The sequence below is a fragment of the Podarcis gaigeae genome (genome assembly GCF_964106915.1).
Source record: "Podarcis gaigeae genome assembly, chromosome: 6".
Taxonomy (NCBI): domain Eukaryota; kingdom Metazoa; phylum Chordata; class Lepidosauria; order Squamata; family Lacertidae; genus Podarcis; species Podarcis gaigeae.
Genome location: NC_139682.1, coordinates 87422190 through 87447320, shown reverse-complemented (window position 1 = coordinate 87447320; position 25131 = coordinate 87422190). Strand labels below are relative to the sequence as shown.

Below are 25131 nucleotides of genomic sequence, written 5' to 3'. Positions count from 1 at the left end.
CAGCGAGGGGGGAAAGAACTGTGAGCAACTCTTGGTTCCCCTAACACTCCAAGTCTGAAAAGAAATATGTTTGTGGGTTCCGAGAAGTGACAGAACTTCACTCACTTGTTGACTGAGACTCTGCCCAAACCTTTCAAGGTTCAGCCAGATTCTTTGCACCCTCTCCAGGGGCTTCACACCATGTCACCAAAGCCTTCCCTTGCAGGGCTGTGCTCCCAATCCTTTATCTGCAAGGCACCACCTTCTTAATTCCCAGACATGCCCCCTGCATTTCAGGGCCTGAGTCAACCTAGAATCCCTATCTGGAAATCCTTTTTCCAATTTTTGAGATTCGGAGTCGATGAAGCTATTATTTCTTGCCAACTGAGGAGTGGTGCAAGTTTGAAGTTTGGGCCAGCTAAAAGGCAGCACCTCTTGACTTTGAACTTGGGGGGGGGGTGTAGAGGGATGAATGTAGCTCAGGGGTTTTAGCACATGCTTTGCATGCGGAAGGTCTCAAGTTCAAATCTCAGACATCCCAAAGTGTTAAGACTGTTAAAGGCCTCTGTCTGAAATACAGGAAAGCCGCTGCAAAAGTTGAGATAAAGAATAATACGCAAAGCGGATCAATGATCTTCTATATTTCGAAGAGCTTCCATTTTTGAAGCAAATCCATACGTTAGAATTATTATTACGTGAATATGAAATAGACTATAGATACATGCTATGCATGTGAAAATGCACTTACATTCATATCTCACACGTCGAAATGACCTGCAGTTTCCTAAGAGGAATAAAGCAGAGGAATAAATGAACAAGTTAATTTGGAGTGTGCCGGAAATGTAAAAATAAATTAATTTAATGAACTGCAGAAAGAGGAAGCTGATGGTCAAAATGTTAGGATTGCAACATTATTGAAATGTATATAACATTTGTATCTCATACGTCGTAATGACCTGCAGTTTCCTAAGAGCATATATTTAAAGCAGAGGAATAAATGAACAAGTTAATTTGGAGTGTGCCGGAAATGTAAAAATAAATTAATTTAACGAACTGCAGAAAGAGGAAGCTGATGGTCAAAATGTTAGGATTGCAACATTATTGAAATGTATATAACATTTATATCTCATACGTCGTAATGACCTGCAGTTTCCTAAGAGCATATATTTAAAGCAGAGGAATAAATGAACCAAGTTAATTTGGAGTGCGCCGGAAATGTAAAAATAAATAAATTTAAGGAACCGCAGAAAGAGGAGGAAGTCGAGGGTCGAAATGTTAGGACTGTAAAATTACTGAAATTCCCATAAATGAAAATCATAAATACAAAAATATATCTCTATATGGATATAGATATATCTTACAGCCACAGCTGCACCTTATTTAGAAAATGCATGCAGTATTCCTCTTTCTAGCGAGCTCTTTTCTAGGAAAAGCAAGGGGCGAAATAACCTTTTCTGGGGCGGCCACAGAAAGCAACCGAAAGGCAAGGACGGGAAACTGAGGCGTTTCAAAGTTTTGCGCTGTTCATTTTCCACTCCTCATAATTTTGGCAATTGGGTGGGCTTGCCAGTCGTCGTTCACAGCCTGGGCCCAGCAAGTTGGACTTTTATTTAAAAAAGGATGACTCGCAACGCCGGGAAAGCGGGCTTTGGGGCGAGGCCTGCCCCGCCGGAATTTCTCCCCTTAACTCCCAGGCGCCTCTTGCTCCGCTGCCGCCTCAGCTCCGCGCGGCCCTCTCCGTCGTCGTCGTCGTCCCCGCCTTCCTTCCTTCCTTCCTTCCTCGCGAGGCCTGACGGGATGCCGAGAAAGGGGCTGGGCCTCATCTTCCAGGGCGCCGGATTCGAGCGCCGCCGTCGCTGCCGCCTGAGGGGAATCTTCGAAGCCGCCGCCGCCGCCGCCTGAGGGGAATCCCAGGCCGCCGCCATCATGTCGCAAGTGGAGCCCGAGACGCTGCCGCCGCCGTTGTCGGAGGTGGAGGGCCGGGCCGAGGAGCTGGGCCTCGGCCAACTCCCCACGGCCTTGCCCCGCCTCATCATATCCTTTCTTGGCGGGGAAGAAGCGGAGAGCGTGTCTCTCTGTTTGTGAAAGACCCCCCTCATAAACGCCCCTCATCCCACCCACCATAATCTGTGGGGTCCTTCCATCCCTCCTCGTGGCCCGGGACTCCTCACCCTTTTTTAATATATTTAATGTATTTCTACCCCGTAGTCCCCGTCCCCCGTCCCCCGCGACTCAGGTTAGTAACAATAATAGTAATAATAATAATAATAGTAATAATATACTTTATTATTTATACCCCACCCATCTGGCTGGGTTTCCCCAGCCGCTCTGGGCGGCTTCCAACAAAATATTAATATAATTGTTAAACATTAAAAGCTTCCCTAAATGGCTTGAAAATGTAAAGGGGGAGGGGGGGGTTGGAAGGCAATCGTTTTTAAAAAATAAATCTAAAATATGACCCCCAAGGAGAATTCTCAAGGTTGCTACTGCACCCTTTTAAGACTCAGGTTAGAAATAAGAACAGCTTGAAAATGTAAAGGGGGAGGGGCGAAGGCAATCGCTTAAAAATAATAATTTTTAAAAATCCAAAATATGACCCCAAGGAAAATGCTCCAAGTCACTACTTTTGAGACTCAGGTTAGAAATAAGAACAGCTTGAAAACGTAAAGGGGTGGGGGGGAGGCAATCACTTAAAAATAATAATTTTAAAAATCCAAAATATGACTCCAAGGAAAATGCTCAAAGTCACTACCGCGCCCTTTCAGTCTCAGGTTAGAAATAAGAACAGCTTATAAACGTAGAGGGGGGAGGCAATCACTTAAAAATAGTAGTTAAAAAATCCAAGAATCTGACCCCAAGGAAAATGCTCAAGGTCACTACTGCACCCTTTCAGACCCAACATTGTCCTGGGGCAGCCATGTTTTGTTACCTTGTGTTTTTTTATATACTATTAAGCTGCCCTGTGTTTTTCAGGATGAAGGACAGTATCTGTCTCTCCATATCTATATAGTCAGATGAATGGGGTATAAATAATAAATTATTTTTTGACTACAACTACTATATATCTCATCTATCTATATAAATTTAGTTAATAGCAGCAACAACTTTAGAGTATAGTGCCATTCTGTACAGTTGGAACGCAATAGGAAACAGCCATTGGCGTGTCATGTGAATTCAACAAGTACCTTTGTTCCCTTGCAGTAGAGGGAAAGACTGTAGTTTTGAGCCAGCCTTTTATCTGTCAGCATAAGTATGCAGTTTTTCCTTAGTATTTGTACTCTATGTATCAGACATCTGATAGCTGGACCCAGCGTATCGGTAAGTAAATGCCGTGTAAACTTCAGTTAGATTTACTCAGTGCTTTTTTTTCTGGGGTACGCATACCCCAAAACATATTGTGAATCTTTGTACTTTTGTCCATTTACTGTATTTATTTTCCCCGATTTGCACTATAAAATAGTGATTTTCTTCAGTCAAAAAGAGTACCCCTAAACATTTGTTTCAGGAAAAAAAGCATTGGATTTACTTCCATGTTTGGTAGTGATTGTACAGGAAATGTCTCTTGCAGACATGAACTAGGGATGCGGCCTAGTCACATACCGTATTTTTCGCCCCATAGGACGCACCGGCCCATACGATGCACCAAGTTTTTTTGGGGGGGAAATAAAGAAAAAAAAATATCCCCCCCCAGGGGAAGATGCGCTGCGCCTCCCTGCTGTCCCCGGAGCTTGCGGGGCTGGCAGCGGGGAGAAGCGCTCTTCTCCCCGCCGCTAGCCTTCAGACCAGGTCTGGGGACAGCGGAAAGGCGCGCTGCGCCTCCCCACTGTCCCCCGAGCTTGCGGTGCTGGCGGCGGGGAGAAGTACGCGTCTCCCCGCCGTCAGCCTCCAAACCACATCAGGAGACAGCGGAATGGGGGCATTCTGCCTCCCCGCTGTCCCCCGACCTTGTGGGGCTGGCGCTGGGGCTCTCCTGAAGCCTGCACCGACCCTTCTCGCTCTCCAGGCTTCAGTGAAAGCCTGCATTCGCCCCATATGACGCACACACATTTCCCCTTCATTTTGGGAGGGGAAAAAGTGCGTCATATAGGGTGAAAAATACGGTATACCTTGGTTGGCAAAATGCACTGAAATTGTGCCTCTTGGTTAGTTAGGAGTTTTGCCCCAAGGAAGAAGCCCCACTAATGTTGCATGACACAGTTTTGTTACGTCCTGCTGGGGAGCAGGGTAACGGACTTGGTTTGGCACCTACAGCTTTTTTCCTAGTTTCCCACCACAATCCTTCTGCACCACAAACCAGCAGTTATTGCTTGTAGGTGTTCGGAAACTGCTTGATCCTTGGGTCCATCTTTGATACCTTTACTCTCTTTTTACAAGCTATAAAGATCTATGGCTATAGTTTCAGTTCTCACAATGTTGAGTATGTACAGACAAGGCTTTGTTCAAACAAATGCCGCAAAATAATGAGAATGGAGTATTATGGCAGTTGATAAAACTGTAGTGTAACTCTTGATTTTGTGGGGAATTAACAATTTGTTTTAATATTAAATAAATGTTTTCTTAATGGGTCTTTTTTAAGAAAGAAAGAAAAGAGAATGACTTCCCCTTTTTAGTATTGTGGGTTTACTTCAATCAATCAATCAAACCTTTATTGCATTAGCATACAGCCATAGCAGGATAAGACAAAAATGCTAGAGAGAAGCAACCAAACAAGATTCAAAGCGATATTACTGGCGTTATGACATTTAAATTACCCTAAGACAATAATGTAAAGATTTAGTTGCCGGCGCCGGGAATCTAAAATGCGGATGTATATAAAGCATATAATGGCCCCAAAATAGGCTCGGCTCATTAGGTTAAAAAGGTAATAAAAAGAATTAAAACAGGTCCAGGTCTAGGACACACTACCCAGTCAGAGTAGCCCTGAGTTTCAAAGCCTGCACTATAAAGATTGCCACCCCACGTGAAATTTGGGGATTTGCGTCCACAAGAAGCGATTTCAAACAGTCTTCCTTAGATGTGATGGTGGACGGGATCAAGAGGAGGAGCTTAGTTCTTATCAGCTCATAAATAGGGCAGTAGAAAAAGAAATGTAAGAAGTCCTCTACTTCATTCATTGTGCATGGACATGGACAATGCATGTGGGTTTAATTTCTTAAATTTTTTCATTCCCAGGTGTCTTAAGGATCTTGACAGAGCAGTTTCTACCCCACATCAATCTTTCTGAGCTGGAGCAAGCATTTTTCTCTAAAATATTACCAAAGGTATGACACTATTTTAAACCAGCAAGTGTGTGTGTTAAGGACTGCTGAGTATTCACACTTGCGTACTGTTATTTATATGCTTGAGCTCGTCTTCCAGAAGCATGTCATTTTTTAAGATACATTTTTTATTTACTTGTTTTAATGGGAGCTTGGCTTGTGTCAGTGAGTAGTTTGCTTTGAAGAGCGGTGCTAACAGATAGTAGCTTTTACCACTGTTTTCCCCATTTTAGTTGAGAAAATGGGTCTATAAAATGGTTGATAAATGATTTGGCACTTAGGTAACAGTTTAGCATTGGCTTGTTTAAGTTAACAAAAAGGCCTCAATCTGCATTCTGAGTTTACCTTAGCTATCTATAAAAATAAACTTCAGAATCTGGGGTTTTTGTTAACTGTCAGAGCTGCCCGAGGTCCCAGCTCACAAAGGACCAACGCCCGTTCTTGTTATATACAAAAGTCTTTATTGAAGTTCAGTTTCGATTTCAAAGCCGCAGCGCGCAGCTCTACGTCTTAAACTCTAGACCGCTGAAGCTCCATCTGAATCTCCTCCCCCCAGACACCAGTTTAAGACTCTAGCCTTGCTCCACCTCTTCCTTTGCTCTTTCCTCCTCTGGGTCCGCCTGTCCACTGGGGTCTTGCCCTTTCTAGACTCTTCTGACGCTGAGTCCCCTGAGTCTTCCCCCTGCCTCCGGCGGGCTTTAGGACCTGGTTCCCAATCCGGGTTTTCTGCTGTCCCGCGCGCCTGTACATTTGAACTTGGCGCGTGCGCCCAGCCGGCAACCTTTCTCCTAACCGTTACACTGCTCCTGTCACTGCTTCCCCCTTCGGGGGGGCTAGCTGGACCTGACTTCCCCTCCGTTCCCTCACTCTCCGATAGAGGCGTGGTCAGCCCTGACTCATCTTCTCTCCCTACTGGAGGAGACGCTGGCCCTGATACATGGGACTCTTCCCCCCCACTACGCTCTGGTGGGGGAACTGGTCCTGATCTCCCGCTGCTGCTTTGGGAGTCCCCACTGGCCCCTTGCTTCTGGTGCGTCCCCCCTGGGACCCCCCTTGCCCTGGCCATCGGCGCCCCCCTCTGGGAATCTTCTGAATCGCTGGAGAAGCTCATGGAATCTCTCGGGCCACTGTCATACTCCACTACGCTGCCCTCAGATTCTTCCCCTTCGCTCTCCGTTTCCTCTCTCCTCTGCTCCTGAGCCCCTGACATTAACTAATGAAGAAAAAGGGTATGATTGCCAGATCCAAAAAATGTTGCACTTCTGGTTTGGACGAAATGTCAAAATAATTACAAAACCTCCATTCTATGGTTATTTATTTAGTCACTGCTCATAGGATGGTGTCATTATAAACATAATGGATTTTTCAATGCTTCTCTGGGTGGTTAGATTATGGAAGAAGAAGAATTAAGCAAGATTGAAAAGATGCTCAGTTATCTCAGAAGATTTGCAAGGCATTGTGAATTTGGATTTTTCCAGGATTGTCTGTTATCTCTTTAAATAGAGGTTCTGTATTTGACTGCATGGCTAATCACACTGTACTCCCAGATTTTCTCTTGTACTTCTTAAAAGCCATCGAAGTTAATAATAACCATCCTAACATATGACAATGCTGTGCAATTTGGTTGCATTTAATATATAGAATACCAATACTGGGTTTTTTGTGGATATTATTTTAATTGAAATCTGCTTTTTCCCTAACAGACTGTACAATTATTTGATCTTTTGATATATGAATTATCCCACCAAGCCACAAGTGTAACAAGCCACAATGTAGAGTTACGTGAAACATTAAGAAACCATCTGCAGGTAAACCAGCATATGCATGGTAAATCATTTGAGGGTGTTTGATTCTATTGTACAAAGGTTGAACATCTCTAACACTTCTGATTTGGGTTGAATTGTTGTTTATATAACCTCCATTGATGCTTACAGTAATATTTTTGTCATACAGACTTTGGTGCATGTGTTGGAAGCATTAACAGGGTCTGTACGCCACATCTGTACTGTACAGGATGTTGTGCCCTTAGAACACGTCTACAGTCTTCCCTCTTCCATTCTTCATGTAATCAAGAACACATTTGTACACTGCAAGGTTGGTGAACTTCATAGTTGGTACTATTAATTAAATTTCTATACCACTCTTCATCTGAAGATCACAGGGTGGTTTACAATATAAATAGTTCAATAAGTCTGCAATATTTGTAATTTAACTATCACACTCTGCTGAATCTTGGTTCAGAAAGATCTGAAAAATTGGGAGAAGGCAAATCATTCATTATTAGGAAGAATTAACATAATAAAAATGAACATACCTTCCCATCATCCTATTTCTATTACAAAACCTGCTTGTCTCTAGATTGATTTCAGTTATAAAAAAGAATGGCAAAAGCTAAGTTTATATGGAAAGACAAAAAACCCAAAGTAGCCAGAAAAGTAGGGAAAGTAGATAAAAATGAAGGGGGTTGGATATTTCTTAAATAAGTCAATATTTTGATGATGCAGGACAATTAGTATGGTTAATGCAATGGGACAAGCCGAAGGAGAGCTATAACAGGCCATCAAAGGAATCTTTTGTCAAAACCGATATTAGAAGCCTACTATCGGTAAGTGGAAGAGACAGAAATATTGTGTGTCTCACATAACAGAATCATAGAATTGTAGAGGTGGAAAGGACCCTGAGGATCATGTAGTTCAACCCCAACAATACAGGAATATACAGCTGTCCTATATGGGGATCGAACCTGCAACCTTGACATGGTCAGCACCACACTATAACCAACTGAGTTAATAGATATTTGCTTGGAAACATGAGACCAATACAAACAGATTTTATCACATAAAACCTGACAATTGGCTTCTACTTTAGATGAGGGAAGATTTAATTTGAAAGGACAACTAGGTAATTTTCAGTTTTGGAAAGATAAATCCTTTCAAGATTGAGACTGAACAAGTGAAGCCTAAATTAAAGCTTGATACTCCTGTTTCTAGTATCTGCAAATCTGAACCTTCTTAAATGGGCCTTTCCAATGCTTGCTTTTTCTCTTTTGCTTCTTCTGTAAGTATGAAGTTGAGTCCTGTCACCTGTTAGAGCTTGGCAAGTCTGCAAACTAGATTTGGGGAGCTGCCTGCTTCCCAAAATGTTGGCCCTTCCTTCTGCCACCAGGTGGAGGAGCCATAACCTAACCTGCTAGCCTTGTGCTACCAGTGGAAAACAACCCTTTAGATAACTGCCAACTGTATTCTCACAGGGTATCACAAGGATATTAGAGAATTAGTAACTTGGCGCAAACTATTTTCCAGTGTTTGTTTCCATTGAAATCGTTATTGAGAAAGCCTGAATACAGTTTTGTTCAATAAATACTATCCTGATAGGCACTCACACTTTTTAAGGATAATTTTCAGAGGGGAGAACCTCTGGTGTTAGTATGCTGCAGCAACACCCCCCCCCCCAAATGTATAGTATGCCATAGTAATACATTTGTTTGTCTGTAAGGTGTCACAAGAAACTCTGGGATAAATTCTGGAGTACATCTTGTATAGCATGTAGTGAGATCTTGTATTTAGTGCTTAGCAGCTATGGATAATATGAATAGGGAAATGCTCTGGGTCATGAATTAGTTACTTCCACCACTGATCTATACAATGTGTTCACTTTCTTTCCGTTTTTTTATTTTGCTACAGAATAGTGAGTCGTTGTACAGTGAGTGTCTCCACTTGTTTTCGGATTTACTCCAGTCTCTGTTTAAGGAGGCCTATGCTTTGCAAAAGCAGTTTATGGAACTGCTAGAGATGGTATCTGTGAACTCTTGTGCTGCTGAAGACAGTATAGCGATTATAGCATCAGGTGTGTATGCAAACTATGCACTTTAAAGCAGACCACTCTCCCAAATGTATAAACTCCTACCACATACCGATTCCCTTCTGTTAAAGTTGGTGTTCCTCATAAGTCCAGGATGATCTGCTTCTCAAATTCAGGGCTAAATGTGAGATGAAAGCAATTAAAAGTGCAGCTATCACTTAACTACTGTTGTGAACATAGGGAAATGGTGGCCTTCATTGCATTGAATGATCTTCATTGTATTGAACGGTTCGCTATGTTATATGCTGAACTTACCTTGCATTTACTTTTTGTCCTTTGCTCTACAGCTGTTCATACCTTGCTGGAGATCTGTTCTGCTATTTCCAGCATAGATCATGCACTTCATGCAAACACATGGAAGTTCATAATCAGGTATGCTTTTATTCTATTAATGTTATCTGTAGTTCCATGTCTGAGAAATTAGTGAATTGCCTACCCTGGATGGGGTGGCACTCCTCCTGCAAAGGAGCAGGTTTGCAGTCAGGGGTTGTTTCTGGATCCAGCTCTGTCACAGGTGGCTCAGGTAGCCTCAGTGGCTAGAAGTGCCTCTTAACAACTGCAATTGGTTTGACAGCTACAGCCATTCTTGGACTGGTAAAGCCGTGCCATTGGTAGTTCATGTGTTGGTTGCTTCAAGTCTGGATTACAACAATGTACTGGTGTGGGGCTTCCCTTGCACTTGAGCTGGAAGCTGCAGTTAGTACAGAATGCTGCAGCACGATTGCTGACAGGAGTCAGACCTGTTAGTATGTAACACCTGGGCTCAGATGTCTGTGCTGGTTGCTGATTTGCTGCTGGGCCAAGTATATACAGCCATACCTCGGGTTGCAAACGCCGTGGGTTGCACGTTTTAGGGTTATGGACCGCGCTGAACCCAGAAGTACCGGAACAGGTTTTGGTGCATGCTCAGAAGCACAAAATGATGTCATGCGCAGAAGTGCCGAATTGCGTCACACATGTGTGCAGACGCGGGTTGCGAACGTGCCTCCCGCACGGATCACGTTCGCAACCTGAGGTATGACTGTAAAGCCCATAACAACTTGGGACAAGTTTACCTGTGAAGATTGCACCTGTTTACCTGTGGAGGTGGCACTGTAGCAGGTGCCACATGTTACCCATTCCCCATTTGTAACTTATAACAGGAGTGCTTGCAACAGAAGTAGGACCCGCCACCTCCAGCCAGCCACAACCTCCTCCACAGCACTCCATTTCCATTTCTGATTTCCCCCCAACGGATTCTCAACATTCTTGGCTACTGATTTAGGCGTGGGGGTGCTCCCTTTTGTTTCTCTGAGGTCCTGTGTTGACTCTGTTTCAGTTGGTATACTCACCATCTGAGTTAATGAGAGTAATTTGGGGTGTGTGTGTGATGGTTCTAATAGCCTGTTGACAATTTGAGAATTGTCACAAGTTTGTCCCTTTCAGGCAAAGTCTCAAGCACAAATCTCTGATAAAGAACAGCTTGAAGCATTCCGATATACTCAGTGGCCTTTGTGAGGATATCCTGTTTTCTTTCCAGTCTTGTTTGCAGCTGGCTGAGCAGATGAAGCGGTCTGGAACAGAGGTGAATATGACTTTTAGGCATACTGACCTTGGGATGAAATTGACTTCCATAGTATTGTGATTAAAGTTGCAAGGACGTGAACTTCTGAGAGCTATAGACAGGCCACAAGCGTAGCTTATGTTTGGGCAGCACACTAACTATTTAGAACCATAGAATCCTAGCTTTCCTTTTGACCACTTTTTAGTAAATGGCGGGGATGGACAAAAACCTCTTCAGACATCTCTATCTCAGGAGCTAAGGAACACTTGCTCCCCTAATGGTGAGCATCATGTAGACTGTCACTTTAATGGGCTACGCACAGCTTGTTGCTGTTCTCCAGTGCACTAATTTATCCTGAGTTGGATGAGAAAATTTAATAGTCATAGCTGGGGGGATTCCTGGATGGAAGCCAATTGTGTCGAGTAAGCACTGGTATAGGATCTGTTGTGCAGGCCTGAAAATGGAAGGTGAGTAAAACATCAAAAAGCCAAATTAACTGTTTTTCAGAATTCCCAAGGACACATCTCAATTTATGCATGCAGCTAAAATAAATTTATTGGCAATTGTACCATAGCTTCTATGTATAAATTTCCCTTCCTCTCTTTTGAGTATGTTGAACTTCCATTACAGTATGTGCATAGGCCACGGAATAAAATAACCAGAATGTTACCTCACTGGACTGGCCTCTCAGTGCTGGGGAGGGGGATAGGGCAGGGAGATGAGGCATTTCTGGTATAAGTTTTCTAAAACACTGTTGAATGCTGTCCATTTGAGCTTTGATTTCTTCCCTTTCAAATAGGAGAGCATTGATTGCAAGTTGTTCCAAAGGACAGTCAAGCTGTGTAGATTCTTGGCCAATTCCCTGGTGCACTACACCAAGGTGAGAGATAGAAACTGGGTTCACTCTGATGCAAAATATGTGTTTGACTTGAATATGCCCTAATTGCTTTGCTATAAAATATTCTGTCTAACTTGGAAAATGTGGTAGCATATATAAAAAGTAATTGGCAATATTCCATCCGTATTCATCAGAATCATTACTTGTCATGTAGGGCTTGATTTGTGCTGTCTATATACTACATTCGATGTTGTTAACTACAGACTCTACTTAGCCATGAAGTTTGTGCTCAAAGCTGTGTCTAAATAAGGATACCTTTCTAGTTTGTCATATCTGTCCTCTTTGTATTCTACAAATTGCACAACTCTTCAAGTCTGCAGTTATAGAAGTCTATTGCTAATAAGTCAATGAACATCTTCCTTTTTCACCCCTACATCCTTTGTGTCAATTTGCAAATGCTTTGAGAAGAACATCACTTGACGTAGAGAATCACAAATGGTGTTTTTCCCAGAGGGAATTTAGATTTGCTACCCATTTTTTATTGTAGGTACTTGTACTGTTCCCATATTTTGTAACAGCCCTTGTACCACAGACAAATAAAATGGTTCACTAACGATATCTGAACCAAATTTTCTTAGGTTGTGTTTCTTCCTTAGAGGCATCTGCTGGAAGAGCAGTTTGTTTTTGGTGTTTTGCAGAAAGTTTTAACATTTATCTGAAACGCTTTAGGAATTTATTTGGTTCTTAAATCACAAGTATTTGCTGTGATTGCATTGTCCATCTGTAGTTGTTAAGAGTTTAATTAAGTCAGCATAGTATTTTTGTGTTATATTCCATGCTATGCTTCCTTTTTTCCTGAATAAATGTTTTGTTTTGTTTAAGGTTTAGTAACTTTAACCTGACCCACCCTACTTAGAAGAGTGGATAAAATTTGATTTTAAACTTCGTAAAACAGATTTTTAATTCTTAAATTAATTTATTTTGATTTTTTAATTAGAGCAAACATCTCTTTTAAAAATGTATTAACTTAAAAGGAGATCTGTATTTCATACAAACACATTAGTCCACACTAGTGTCCTAAAGCTGAGCAATGAGTATCTATGAGACTGAATTAAGTGCTTTTCCAGGTAAAAAACAACCAAAAGAGGGGTACTGTATATCACTTCTGGGGTTAAGCACAACAGTGCATCCTATAAATGTCCATTCAGAAGTAAATCCAATTGAATTCAAAAGTGTTTACACCCCAAAAGTGAGTACAAAATTGTAGCCTATACAGTACAGTAAGTCTTGTACTATTGTGTATTATCTTTTGAACAAAGTTCCACTCTGTTTAGAGGGACTTCCAGTTGTGTATAGACAGGATTGTAGTGTTAAAGCACATTCCTATACTAAAATGTAATGTGTGTCTCAGATTGTAGCCTTTTATTTCAAGTAAGTTGTCTTGCTTAGTATCCTTGCATGCACATACAGAGCAATATATATATATATATATTAGTATAAAATATACATGAGCTGCAGGGGTAAAAAAATAGAATTATGCCCCTATATTGTTTAAAGGCTGTACTTACTTGCAAGAATTGTATGTAAAGTGCAGCTAAAAAGTATATTTTAAAAATTGCAACATTAATTCAACAAAAGGTCTGAACCTACAATAAAGATACAGATAAAATTACTAAAGTATAATAATATATTATCTCATCTATCCAGAATGATGCAAAGTTTCAGCTTATACAAGGGAATAAAAGGCAATGGAGATATAATTATATATCATTGAATTTTAAATTTTAAAAATATTCTAAATTGTTGGCTTTACAGGAGTTCACTCCTTTCCTGGTGGATTCCTGCTGTCAGCTACATCAGACGTACCTTCAAATATACAGGTAAGTGGTACCCAATAATTAATTTTATTTATTTTTTAATTTTTATTTTTGCATAATTATTATGTCAATAGTGTTTTCTGTGCCTGAGCTTGGAAGTAATTTGAAAGCTGCCTTCCTGGTATGGCAGCTTGCAAAAAGTGGGTTCCAAAATCGTGATGACTGAAGACTGATGTCCTAGCATGTATCTGCAATAGCCCCATTTCCTTCTGTATCAAGGTATGTGCCACACAGTGTCATAGAATCATAGTGTTGGAAGGGACCCCGAGGGTCATCTAGTCCAACCCCCTGCAATTCAGGAATCTCCGCTAAAGCATTTGTGACAAGTGGCCATCCAACCTCTGCTTTAAAACCTCCAAGGAAGTTGAGTCCACAACCTCCAACCTAAGGGATGCTGTTCCCACTGTTGAACAGCTCTTAAATGAAAGTGTGCCTTGTCTTGGCTCCACAGAGTTTCTGTATTCTATTGAACCTTAGGAATCCATGTATAGTGCTCTTCAGAGTACAAGTGATACATGAGGCATTCTGTATTCTTTCCTGACAGCAAATTTCCGCCAAGTCTTTATGCTCCAGTGATTTCTAAGTCTCATCAGGATGAAATAGCGAGGGAATTCCTCGTGACGCTGGACTCTCTCCTACCCCACTTGCTCTCTTTTAGGCCTTTCCTAGAAGTGGCGTTAAGTAAAATTTCAGGTAAGCTTAAAGGCCCGGACGATGTTAGTACTCTCGCAGCAGAAAACTGGGTGGAGGATTCTGATGGGCCCTGCAAACCAGGCATTTCTTCCCACTAGTCGGCTGCAAGAATAATAAAATTCCACAGTAGCAATACTATACAATATATCAATTTGTTTTGAAAATGCACAATCAGACCAAAGTTACTTATTAGTAACTCAGCTTTGTTCAGGTCATAAACATCATTGTTGTTGTTGTTGTTGTTGTTATTATTATTATTATTATTATTATTATTATTATTATTATTATATTCATTTCATGGCTTTAGAATATTCTTACCATTCTAATTTTTAAAGCTTATATTTCTTTTTCATGTGTAAAATTTTGTATTCTTATTAAAGGCTTAATTTCTCTTAGTAGCATTTTTATTTGTTTAGTTATAAGCCATTAACTTTTTGCAGGTGCCCCATAATACTTGTTTGGCACTTATAAGAGATTGATCTTTTAGTGTGGCAGCACTCACTTTGGAACTCCCTGCCTGTTAACATCAGGCAGCTGCCTTCGCTGTATTCTTCTTTGGCACCTGATGAAGACATTTTTGTTTAGGCAAACATTTCCAAACATGTGCAGTGTTCCATATGTTAGAATTCATTTTAGCTTATTGTTGGTTTTCATTCGTTTTGAACAGTTGTTTTTAACTATTTTTACTGATAATGTTGTTATTTAATGCTTTTTGCAAACTGCTTTGAGGTTTTGTTACAATCAAGCAGTATATAAACAATATATAAACGTCAAATAAATAAAAATAGATAAAAATTACAAAGACAAATGAGTTTTAAGTACATGGTTGTAGATTTCTAGATTTATTCATACATGAGAACTCCATATACATGTAAGCTTGCTTTAAAAGTTTTAACTTAAAAAAAGTTTTTTCTTTTTAAAAAAATATGACTACAGATCTCTCTCCTGAGCTGCATTTTCCACAATGTCGTCTTCTGCTTTCTGTAATGGACAAGTTGCCATCCCAGCCCCAAGATGTGCAGGCTCTTTGGAACACTGGAAGTCAGTTACCAGAGGAGATTCCCAGGTAATTCATTGCTGCTGTAGTAGATTTATATTAATAGGTAAGCGTTTTTGTGATTAGCATACTTGATGTTGCCAAGCTGCATCCCCAGGTCGTTTTGAACATGTTTTATAAAAAGATGTGTTGTACTGAATGAAGGGTTTAGTGAAGGTTAGCATGATTAATTTTAAATATACCGTAGTTTTCGCTCCAAAACACGCACTTTTTTGCTCCTAGAAAGTAAGGGAAAATGCCTGTGCGTGTTAAGGAGCGAATGCACGGATCGGAGCCATGGCTGCCGTCGGTCAAGCAGAGCGGAGCCGCTTACACACTCTACGAGGCTCTCTCGCTTTGCTTGCTTTAAAGCGACCTGGAGCCGGGGAGGAGGGAGGGAAGGAGAGCCATGGCAGCAAAGCGGGCAGCAGCCGCTTACACGGAGGAGGGACAGACGCTAGCAAAGGTCCGTGCGCTCTCTAAACAGAGCAATGAGGCTGCAGAGGGACGGCAGGAAAGATAAAATTTAAGCAACCAGCAGCAAAATAAAACCAACCTCGAGCTCTGAGCCACGCAGTGAAAACCAGGAAGTTAAAGAAAAAAGGCTGGGGATGAGGGAGAGGGGAAAACTTCGCAAATCCCGCGTCTCAGCTGATCCGCTGGGAGGGAGCAGCTTGTTTTCAGGCAGGATAGATTCAAGCATTGTCTGGGTCCTAGTGCCCCTATCACTTTTTTGTGCTCCATTCTATTGCTGCTGGTGGCTGCTTATCACTCAGGCTGCAAGGAGGAGCGCTTTTACACAGCTAATGGTGAATCCCCTGCAATCCAAGTCCTCCTCACTTGCTCAAATCTATTCTGCCTCAAAACAAGGAGCGGAAGGAAAAGGCTGCAAACTGTTAAATGGAAAAAAACCCAGGCACAGGGCAAGTACCTTAAGTATACCTTTAAAGCAACAGTGCTCTTTCCCTCCCTCCTCCCCGCTCAGCTCACCGAAAAGCTCCTTCTCCACGCGTGCTCCTTGTCCTTTGAGTGCTTTTCCTTCCCTCCCCACTTAAAACGTGGTTACAAAGCACGGATCCACATGGATCCTCAGGATTTTTGCATTGGGCTACCCCAAACTCACCATCAGATCACATGTCTGTGGCCACAGCATGAACCATAAAAATCATGCACCCACTGTTTTGTTCAGAATATTTTTTTCTTGTTTTCCTCCTCTAAAAACTACGTGCGTGTTATGGTCAGATGCGTGTTATAGAGCGAAAAATACGGTAATTTCGTCAGTAATGTCAGTTGACTGTACAAAGATTTTGGATAGCTCTCGCTAGATTTAAGATGCTTATTTCTGTTTCATTGATTGTAGACTTTTGCAGCATCTGGAAATCTAGCAGTCGGTAGCATAAAACCCACCCAGCACAATTTAGGGCTGCACTGTCTCTATATTATTCGTTTTAGTGATGCATGTTGGATTGCTGCAAAGAGTTAGCCTTAGGTAGGAGTAATCCTGATGTTCTCCATTTCTCTGCAGAGTCTCCTTGTTTGCAGCCCTCTTCCTCAGCCTTCAGCAGTGTCCTGGAGAGCTTTTTCTTCCTGTTAGTTTGCCAGCAGCAGTGGGGACAGGGCAAGCTGAGGATCTTGTCACCTTTTACCACTATGTCTGTGTCCATTTGTGTGCCTTTATCACATCGCTCTCGGTTTCGCATTTCCATCTACTGGTAAGGAGAAGTATTGTACGACGAGCTCCATCTGCTGACTTGAAGCAGCTGGTGGATTTTACAACCAAGCTTTCCAATATAAGTCATTCTTCTCCACTGCATGTCTTACCATATAATCAAATCTTAAGATGACCTTGATTTGTGTAGCTGCCACAGGCTACCACTGCCTTAAGAGTCTCTATCCTGGAAATAAGAGAATGAGGGGTTTGTCCACTTCTGGAAGTTTGAGCTGTGGGAAGGGGTGTGTTGGTGGTTGCACAGGGAGTGGGAAGGGAGTTTGTTGAGGGGCAAAGGCAACTATCTGTAAACAAACAATAAATGCCCATAAAACGTCTTGATTACTGGAATAACGTTTGAGCACTGAACCACTGGTATATCACAAGTGGACTCTTTTTTTACTGCGTTTGCAATTGTTTAAGATAAAACCTATTTTGGGAAGAAACTACTTTTGCCATTTTTATGGGTGCTTGGCGATCTTATCTTGAGACAGAGTGCAAGTATACCAGATGGAGCTGTCCTTTGCCTCCATTGCTTTGTTTTTTCTTGCTAGTTGGTGCCGTAACTTCTTTCTAAGCAACTTTTTGCCTGTGTATATGTGTTTCTGTTTTCTTTCAGGAATGCTCCCTGCTGGAGGCTGTACTTGGTTCTAACACAATCACTGCTCTCCTGGCTATGGACGTTTGGTGCTTCCTTGCCCGGTAAGAAAAAGGATATCCTGAAACACAGGCAGATGTAACCTAAACTGCTAAGTTTTCCCATATTTATTTATTTATTTATTTTTGATACCACTTTATATTTTTAATAAAAATCTCAAAGCGGTTTACAGCATGTTAAATCAATAAAGCAACAGCTGGGCAATGTTCCTCTGGCCTCATGAGGAGCCTCTTTAGTAGGGCTGGGTGAATCTGGGCCCTACCCCCTTGGCCAGGTGGAAAGGGCCTTGCGGGGAGCGGCCTGCACACTCACACCTTCAGCAAAAGGACAAGGGGGAAAAAATTAAATACAGATACCACTTTTTCTTCAAGGAAGGTAGAGTATCAGACTTGGCATTTTTCTCTCCTCACAGTAAACTTGTTAAGCTGAGAGAGAATGACTTGCAAGAGCTATGCTAATAGGTGCCATGACTAAACAGGGATTTGAACGCAGGCCTTCCCAGTTCAAGATCTACACAGACTAGTACCCCAAGGAGAGATCCGCTGCCTCACTTGTTCATCTTGCTCTTTTTTCTTCTCCCAGGTATGGAAGAGCGGACCTGTGTGCTCATCATGCATTTATAATAGCACATTTGGTAAGCAGAATGTGGTTTGTTTATAAGCAGAGGTATTTTAGCAGAGCAGAAAATGTAACATAGCACAACATGAAGTTTATATAGCTGCAGATGATTATTCCAGGCCTCTTGAAGACTATGGGAAAATCTGTTGTACAAAACAGGGGAAATGCTCAGTCCCTTCCTTGATTTCCTGATGTGTTTGTATAATAAGGGCTAAATATTAGTTTTGTAATATAGCAGTATTTAGTCAAATTTAGTTTGAATTTAGTCAAAATGCAGTGAAGTTAGGAGATGATTATATAGTTTCTTTCTTTCTTTCTTTCTTTCTTTCTTTCTTTCTTTCTTTCTTTCTTTCTTTTGCCAGCTTGATTCTCTCATTATATATTTTGAAAAAACTCCACACCATGTCTTCAGCCGAACATGGATTCCAAGGAAATTTACATACAAAATTAATCATCAGCACTATTTTAAAATAAACAGTAGCACAATAAAATCTGGGAATCATGTCATATTCAATCATTTTAAACAAGCCTAAATATGTTCATGGTGCTTTCTTCAGGATATGCTTGGTTGCTCAGCTTTGCTTCATTTTGAAAAGCATTTTTCTCTAGGTCTGATTACCTAGTGATGGGATTAATTTTTTATTTACTTTTACCTTCCTCTTTAGTATGTGGCTTGGCTCATTTGTTTAAGCTGTCTGGATAGTTTTAACAAACAAATGCTGGCCTTGATAGACCACTCTAACATGGAGCCGCTTTGATTAATTCATAATTTTAGGCTTGTTGTAACAGAAGAATTTGTGTGGTACAGGCTACTCTATGAAGTAGTTTAGGAGGGACACACAGATGGGTGCAAATGGTATTTGGTTAATACAGACATCTGGCTGTTGTCAAGTGGAGAATCAGTAATGTTAAAAAGGAATATGTAAGTAACGTTGGACTTGCTGTTACCTAAAATAGGACCCAGTGTATGTGTAGCTATAGGTTCTGCATCAAAACTGTTTTCTTTTTTAAAAAACCAAACAAACATGCTTAGGTGTTGCTAGATTGTTAGAATTTTGTGAGCTAATAATTTCTTACCCTATTCAGATAAAAGCTTGTCCTGCAGAGCATTTTCAAGTTTCTCTGCTTGGAGTCTTGCTAAGGCGTCTGCTATTCCTGATGACTGCTGATCACCAGGCAAGTACTGCCAAAAATGTTATTTATTGATTCCGTTTGTATCCCATCTTTCCTTCAAGGAACTCAAGGTGGTAAGCACTTTTTGTTTAGTGAGGGAAGAGACATATGTTTCAACCTGCTTTGTTACAAGCGGAACAAATTTTGAGGGCTCATTCAAATATTACACTCACCATAGGAAGGTGGTCAAAGATGTTATTGTACGATTAGATTAGTCTTACCATCCAGAAAGTGTCCCTTTCAACTACTCCACTGAATGTGCAGCCCAGGCATTGAGAGTTTTCCCTCATGGTAAAAGGCTTACACAGGCTTTAACAACCAGAGTATGTCACTGGTGTTCTGTGAAAACATTTTGGCTGCATCTAGGTGTGAGCCGTACTATCTGAATTTAGCCCAAAGGAATCATTGTGTGGAGTCTTTTTGCAATTAAATCTCTCAGGAATCTCCCTCAGTACTAACCGAAGTTGTGCACCTGTCTGTCTGTTCTGTTATTAAAGTGTAGACATATTTTATGGGTATTGTTAAGGTTTTCTGTGAACCATCCAGAGACCTTGGGGTATAGGGCGGTATAAAAAATTCAATAAATAATAATAATGATAATAATAATTATCTGTCTTGGAAAGAGAGTGGCTGAAGTCACATTCTGGGTTGGGGACTGGAGAAGCTGCTGGGATAGTTTCAGTGTCTAAGCCTTGCCTTTGAGAGGGAGAAATCCTTTCCTCTAGCCTGCCATCTTACTCTGTCATTGGACAGAAAGTCTATTCTGTTTAGTTTATTATTTTCCTATATTTGTGAAACAGTTTATTGAACTCTCCTGTGCTCTTTCTAATGTTGCCTTCACCTCCTTGCAGGTGAGGTTCACCCAACAATTTCCTTCCAGAGAAACAGAGAACCTGATATTGTGGCAGCATCTTTCTCTCCAGGCCCTGATCCCTCCCCTCAGGCAGCAAGTTGCTCATGAGCTCTTTGTGGCCGGATTTGCACAATGTCAAGAGTGGCTGAGCAGCAAAAGGTCTCTGGAGGAACTTCCACAAGTGGTAAGGAAAGGCTTGAATGAATTACTTGCAGATGAAAAACTGGTGAGGATTTTCTTGTCCTCTTTGGTTCTGTTGTTCTGTTATGGGGATACCCACAAGTAAGCCCAGCTTTTTGCATCTTGGTGCTAATATAGTGGTGCCCCGCAAGACGAATACCTCGCAAGACGGAAAACCCGCTAGACGAAAGGGTTTTCCGTTTTGGAGGTGCTTCGCAAAATGAATTTCCTATGGGCTTGCTTCGCAAGACGAAAATGTCTTGCGAGTTCCAGCGGGGGTTTTTCCCTTCCCTCCCCCTTTTTCCTAAGCCGCTTATCAGCTGATCCGCTAAGCCGCTTATCAGCTAAGCCCGCTAAGCCGCTAATGGGCTTGCTTCGCAAGACGAAAAAACCGCAAGACGAAGAGACTCGCAGAACGGATTCTTTTCATCTTGCGAGGCACCACTGTAGTATGATTTCAGAGCGATAATAACTTTTTGTACCGGGTCTATCAATAGTTTGCATGACTGAGATCAAGTGTTGGTGCAAAGGATGCAGGACATCAGATTCCTGAGCTTCAGGACTTGCACTTTAAAGAGAGAATGCATGTATTTTTTTTCTTGCCTTTGTAGTTGCAGACGGAAGCCTGAAAGTGGACACACTTTTTCTGTTAAAACACGGGTGGTTAACCTGTGGCTCTCTGGATGTTCCTGGACTAAAGCTCCCACCACTGCAAACTACTGGTTAGCTGAGGTTGACAGGCACTTCTGGAGAGACACAGGCTAGTCGTCCCTGTGCCTAAATGCTTGCAGATTGGGTGGTGTTTCTAGTGATCAGAGATACAACCAGAAGTGTTCCTAGCTCCTCACAGCTCTTTCTTCTCTGTTAGAACACTGCTCTCTCTGCCTTGTTGTCCTTGTGCCAAACTGCTGGGAAGTCACTAGAGGTGGGACAGCAAACAGCTCTTGTTGGAATTGTTGGCCAGTTCTTGGTAGTTCTACCTGCCACACAGGTGAGTAAATTCTCTCATTTCCCACTTCCTGCTGCTCCATCTAGTTCTCCCTTCTCCACAAGTCCAATAATATGTCAGAACAGAGATAGCTGCAGTTTTCCTGCTCTTGTGGGAGGGCTATAGGAGGAGAGAGAGAGGAAGACATTGTTTTGTTACAGGAGCATGCAGTTGCATCCCAATATGCATCTTTCTTGCCATACAAATGACAGCATTTAAGGTGTTGATGACTCTTGCTATAGTACTAGTTCCATTATGTGCCAAAAGAGGGAGGGGTGCTCTATTTTTGCCTTGTACCATATAGCCATAGAAACAGGCAAAGAAGTGTTTCCGCTTTAATATACAGGGTGAATTTAATAATACGTCAGTGCAATATGAATTGCAGTTAACACTTGCGAATCATATGTGAGACTTTTGGTACCTACAATCACCAAACATTGTGCTCTACTCTCATCTGGCAAAGATCCCAAAAGGGAACTGGACCAGGAGGCAGCAGTTTGTGGTAGTTTGTATCAGTCCTCTTATTTAGATGAAGCTGACTTCACACTTCCCGTCTGTGAGAGGAGTGCACCTTCTGTCAGTTTGAGTTTGAGTAGATCAACAACGCTTCCTTCCTTAGCCAGACAGCCTTTCATGCTGCTGTCACAGAGGCAGGGCATAGCAGAATCATTAAACATTCACTTTGCAGTGAATCTTTACCTAGTTACCTAGCTAGCCAGAAATGGAGGACACTGTGAGGCTATAATATGCTCTTTTTGTCCAATGAAGGTCTCCAGTCTGCCCTCTCTGCAGCAGACCTTTAGCTTGTTGCTTCGACTCATGCAGTTCTTCATCCAAATATTAGAGCCTCAACTGCTAATTCAGGTAAGAAATAGTGTGATGAGCAGACTTGCCTGGCATACACAGATGGATGTCTAGCAAGGTAGTTTTCAAAGCTGATTGCTGCTAGTTATGACAGGTGTATCCATCATCATTTTTCTACCAGAGAATGATCCTGGTAAGCATAAGCCACAGTAGTACAAGAATGTCATGATCCTAGTTCCTGGCTATTTAGAAACCCTAGCCCTCAAGAAGCTGTGCTACAGTTTGCTTCATAGGGTGTAATTATTAAGTTACATCTGGTTTGCAACATATTCACAAAACAACCTCATGTCTTCACTCACAGATGTTCACAGTACGGTGAGAGGGAGGAAGCGTGTTTTGCCCCCCTACACCATTTTAAGGGCCTTCAAACAGAGTGTATTATATTTGGAGGCGCACACCTCTTGCCCAGGCCAATGCAGCCACAACACCACTGGCCTGAATGTTCCCCACTTCCATCCTTTATTGGCCTGTCCATTGTCAAGGCTAGTCATGACTGCTAGCAACCAGAATTTGAAGTGTATTTGCCAATCTAGTTGGGGTTGAGCATACAGTCATACCTCGGGTTGCAGACGCCTCAGGTTGCGTGTTACCGGGTTGCGCACCGCACCGAACCTGGAAGTACTGGAACGGGTTACTTCCGGGTTTTGGTGCATGTGCAGAAGCACTAAATCGCGCTTTGCACATGCACCGAATTGCGACCCACACGTGCGCAGATGCAGCGCTGCGGGTTGCGAACGTGCCTCCCGCACGGATCACGTTTGCAACCCGAGCGTCCACTGTATTTAGCAACTGCATACACAATGCTACTCTGGTGAGGGTTGATGGATTTGGGAGAAGCAAACGGTGCCAGGAGCCTTCAGGGTTGGTCAGTGGAATAGAATTTCCTGACCATACTTAAAATCACAAGCTTTCCTGTCCCACTACTACGCTGATTGTTTAATCTATTATTTCTTTTATGAAAGGTTGCTGTGCTTCTTTTGCATGCAGGCCAGGTTATGTGAATTGTCACTTCGTGTTCTTGCATTTTAAACCCCTCTAAACCTTACTCCACCAATGTGTGTATAGCTGCATCTCCATGCACTGGATGAAATGGACCAAAAGACCTTATATCATAATCTTCAAATGTGACAACACTATTCGTTGTTTTCTCTTCCCGCAGATACTTACACTGCAAACTTCCCTCCTTCAACTCAATCCTCCAGATCATGTTCTCACTGCAATCTTAGATTTTCTCTCTTCTATGGGGGTTCCCATTATTCCACCAGAATTCCAGGTAAATTCACTAGAACAAGATTCTGTTCGTTAATTAACCTTCTGCAGGGGTCGTTTACTGTTTTTCAGTAGTGGCCACTGAGTAGCTAAGGCCCAAAGTACATTAATCATAAGAATGTCAAGTTCCTATTACTTTTTAGAAACCCTGTGTGGGAAGCCTACATGGGTAATGAAAGGTACAGGGACTCCTTGATAGTTCCCTAGGTGTAGAAAGATATCACTATTACATTATCCCTGGACCTGGTGGTGTTCTTGCCCCTGAGTTTATTTTAGCTTGGAAATGCATTTTTACTTGGAATTTTTCCATTTTAAAGACACTTTCTTGACTCTTGTTGAATGGCAGTGGGTCAGTGTGACAACAGGACTTAGCATATTGTGGGATGTTTTGCTGGTTTGATTTGGAGGGCTGGGCATGTCTATTTGTCGGCAGAGTCCAGACAAATAGTCAAAACCAACAAAAAATATTTTGGTATCTTAAGAGACTGACCCATGTATTATGGCTTAAGTGATTGTCTTCTATCTGATGCATATGCTGTAACAAAATTGTCAGTCTGTTAATTGCTGCAAGATTATTTGATACGTTTTGTCAGTAAAGGCTGCCATGAGCTTTTCATTATTGTCATTCTTGGTGGGGTATCTGGGTTGTATTTAATTATGATTCCCAGGAAATTATGAGAGGGGGTGAATATATAGGCTTAAAATACAAATAACTGCATTATTCACTTGTTAGGAGCAGATTTTATCCAAGCTGTCCTACCTGTTTTCTTCTTTGCTGGCCAACAGTGGCTGGTTGATTCAACAGCACACCATAGAGGCATTCACACAGTTTGCACAGGTAAGATGAAGTCCAGCTGTGCTTTCCAGTTTGGGGGAGAAATGCACATGATCCCACTAAAATTAATCAGTTTTAAGCTCACTCTTAATACTCTTGGTGTTAAGGGCTGTAAAGGGCTCGATCCAGCTAAGTTTGGTTACAAGTAACTGAGCTCCTCTCATCCAGAGATTCCACAGGAAAGTGTGCTGGCCCTCTGGTGGAAAGAACTGCCAGTAGCACATTCCCTCCCCCAAGTTCTCATTTGCACTGCAGTTTTGAGAAATGAGAAGCAGCAAAAATCTCTCTGACTCTTACCATGTCCAAACTGCAGTGTAGCTAGAGAAGAATCCACCACTCTTCCAAAACCTTGCCACATGGTTTCAGGAAGATGCACTGTCTTCTGGAGTTTGGAGAAAATGAGACACAGTAGGACAGCTTGAAAGAGAAAATGCAGGGATTTATTTTGTTCTCCTGAGGTTTGGTGAAGTTGTTAAAAAAAACCAACCCCAAAAGAAACTCAAGTCTCTTCCACTTTCTATCCCTTTGCTTTCTCTATGTTCCAGGGCAAATTGAGAAACAACCTCTAGTAAGCAAAGCTAGGGTTTGCAGACCACTGCTTAACTTCCATCACATTCAGTGGTACTTAGATTAGATGCTTCTCTTTGGCTGGATAATATAAGTAGTGTTAAGTCACAATGACATACTACAGATTAGTTTTTTCTGGATTTGTAGATGTTTGTGTTATTAAAGAGAAGAGAGAAGCAGCTGAAGAAGGAATTGCGTAAATTCTACTGATTGGTATTTTAGTTGTAATTTTAGCTCTGCTTTCATAAAATACTTGGGTACAGGGAAAGACTAGGGCTTAGATTTTTAAAATAACAGTAACATTAAATAAGATATAAGGGATGACAAACAGGG

The 25131-nt window shown here is 41.8% G+C and overlaps 1 protein-coding gene across 1 annotated transcript in view; it reads left to right on the top strand.

Annotated features, from left to right (window-relative positions):
• The first annotated feature begins 1895 nt into the window (after positions 1 to 1895).
• Positions 1896 to 25131, top strand: part of FIRRM (FIGNL1 interacting regulator of recombination and mitosis) — a 26701-nt gene continuing 3465 nt past the window's right edge. The window contains exons 1-21 of the mRNA XM_083743822.1: positions 1896 to 2013; positions 3258 to 3297; positions 5152 to 5240; positions 6941 to 7045; positions 7191 to 7331; positions 8921 to 9083; positions 9386 to 9470; positions 10524 to 10662; positions 11441 to 11521; positions 13295 to 13359; positions 13901 to 14049; positions 14986 to 15115; positions 16611 to 16797; positions 17413 to 17495; positions 18034 to 18085; positions 19156 to 19245; positions 20094 to 20279; positions 21144 to 21266; positions 22032 to 22127; positions 23287 to 23400; positions 24130 to 24234. Coding sequence (XP_083599948.1) covers positions 1906 to 2013; positions 3258 to 3297; positions 5152 to 5240; positions 6941 to 7045; positions 7191 to 7331; positions 8921 to 9083; positions 9386 to 9470; positions 10524 to 10662; positions 11441 to 11521; positions 13295 to 13359; positions 13901 to 14049; positions 14986 to 15115; positions 16611 to 16797; positions 17413 to 17495; positions 18034 to 18085; positions 19156 to 19245; positions 20094 to 20279; positions 21144 to 21266; positions 22032 to 22127; positions 23287 to 23400; positions 24130 to 24234 — 2331 coding nt within the window. The 5' untranslated portion in view covers positions 1896 to 1905. The remainder of the gene's footprint in view (positions 2014 to 3257; positions 3298 to 5151; positions 5241 to 6940; positions 7046 to 7190; positions 7332 to 8920; positions 9084 to 9385; positions 9471 to 10523; positions 10663 to 11440; positions 11522 to 13294; positions 13360 to 13900; positions 14050 to 14985; positions 15116 to 16610; positions 16798 to 17412; positions 17496 to 18033; positions 18086 to 19155; positions 19246 to 20093; positions 20280 to 21143; positions 21267 to 22031; positions 22128 to 23286; positions 23401 to 24129; positions 24235 to 25131) is intronic.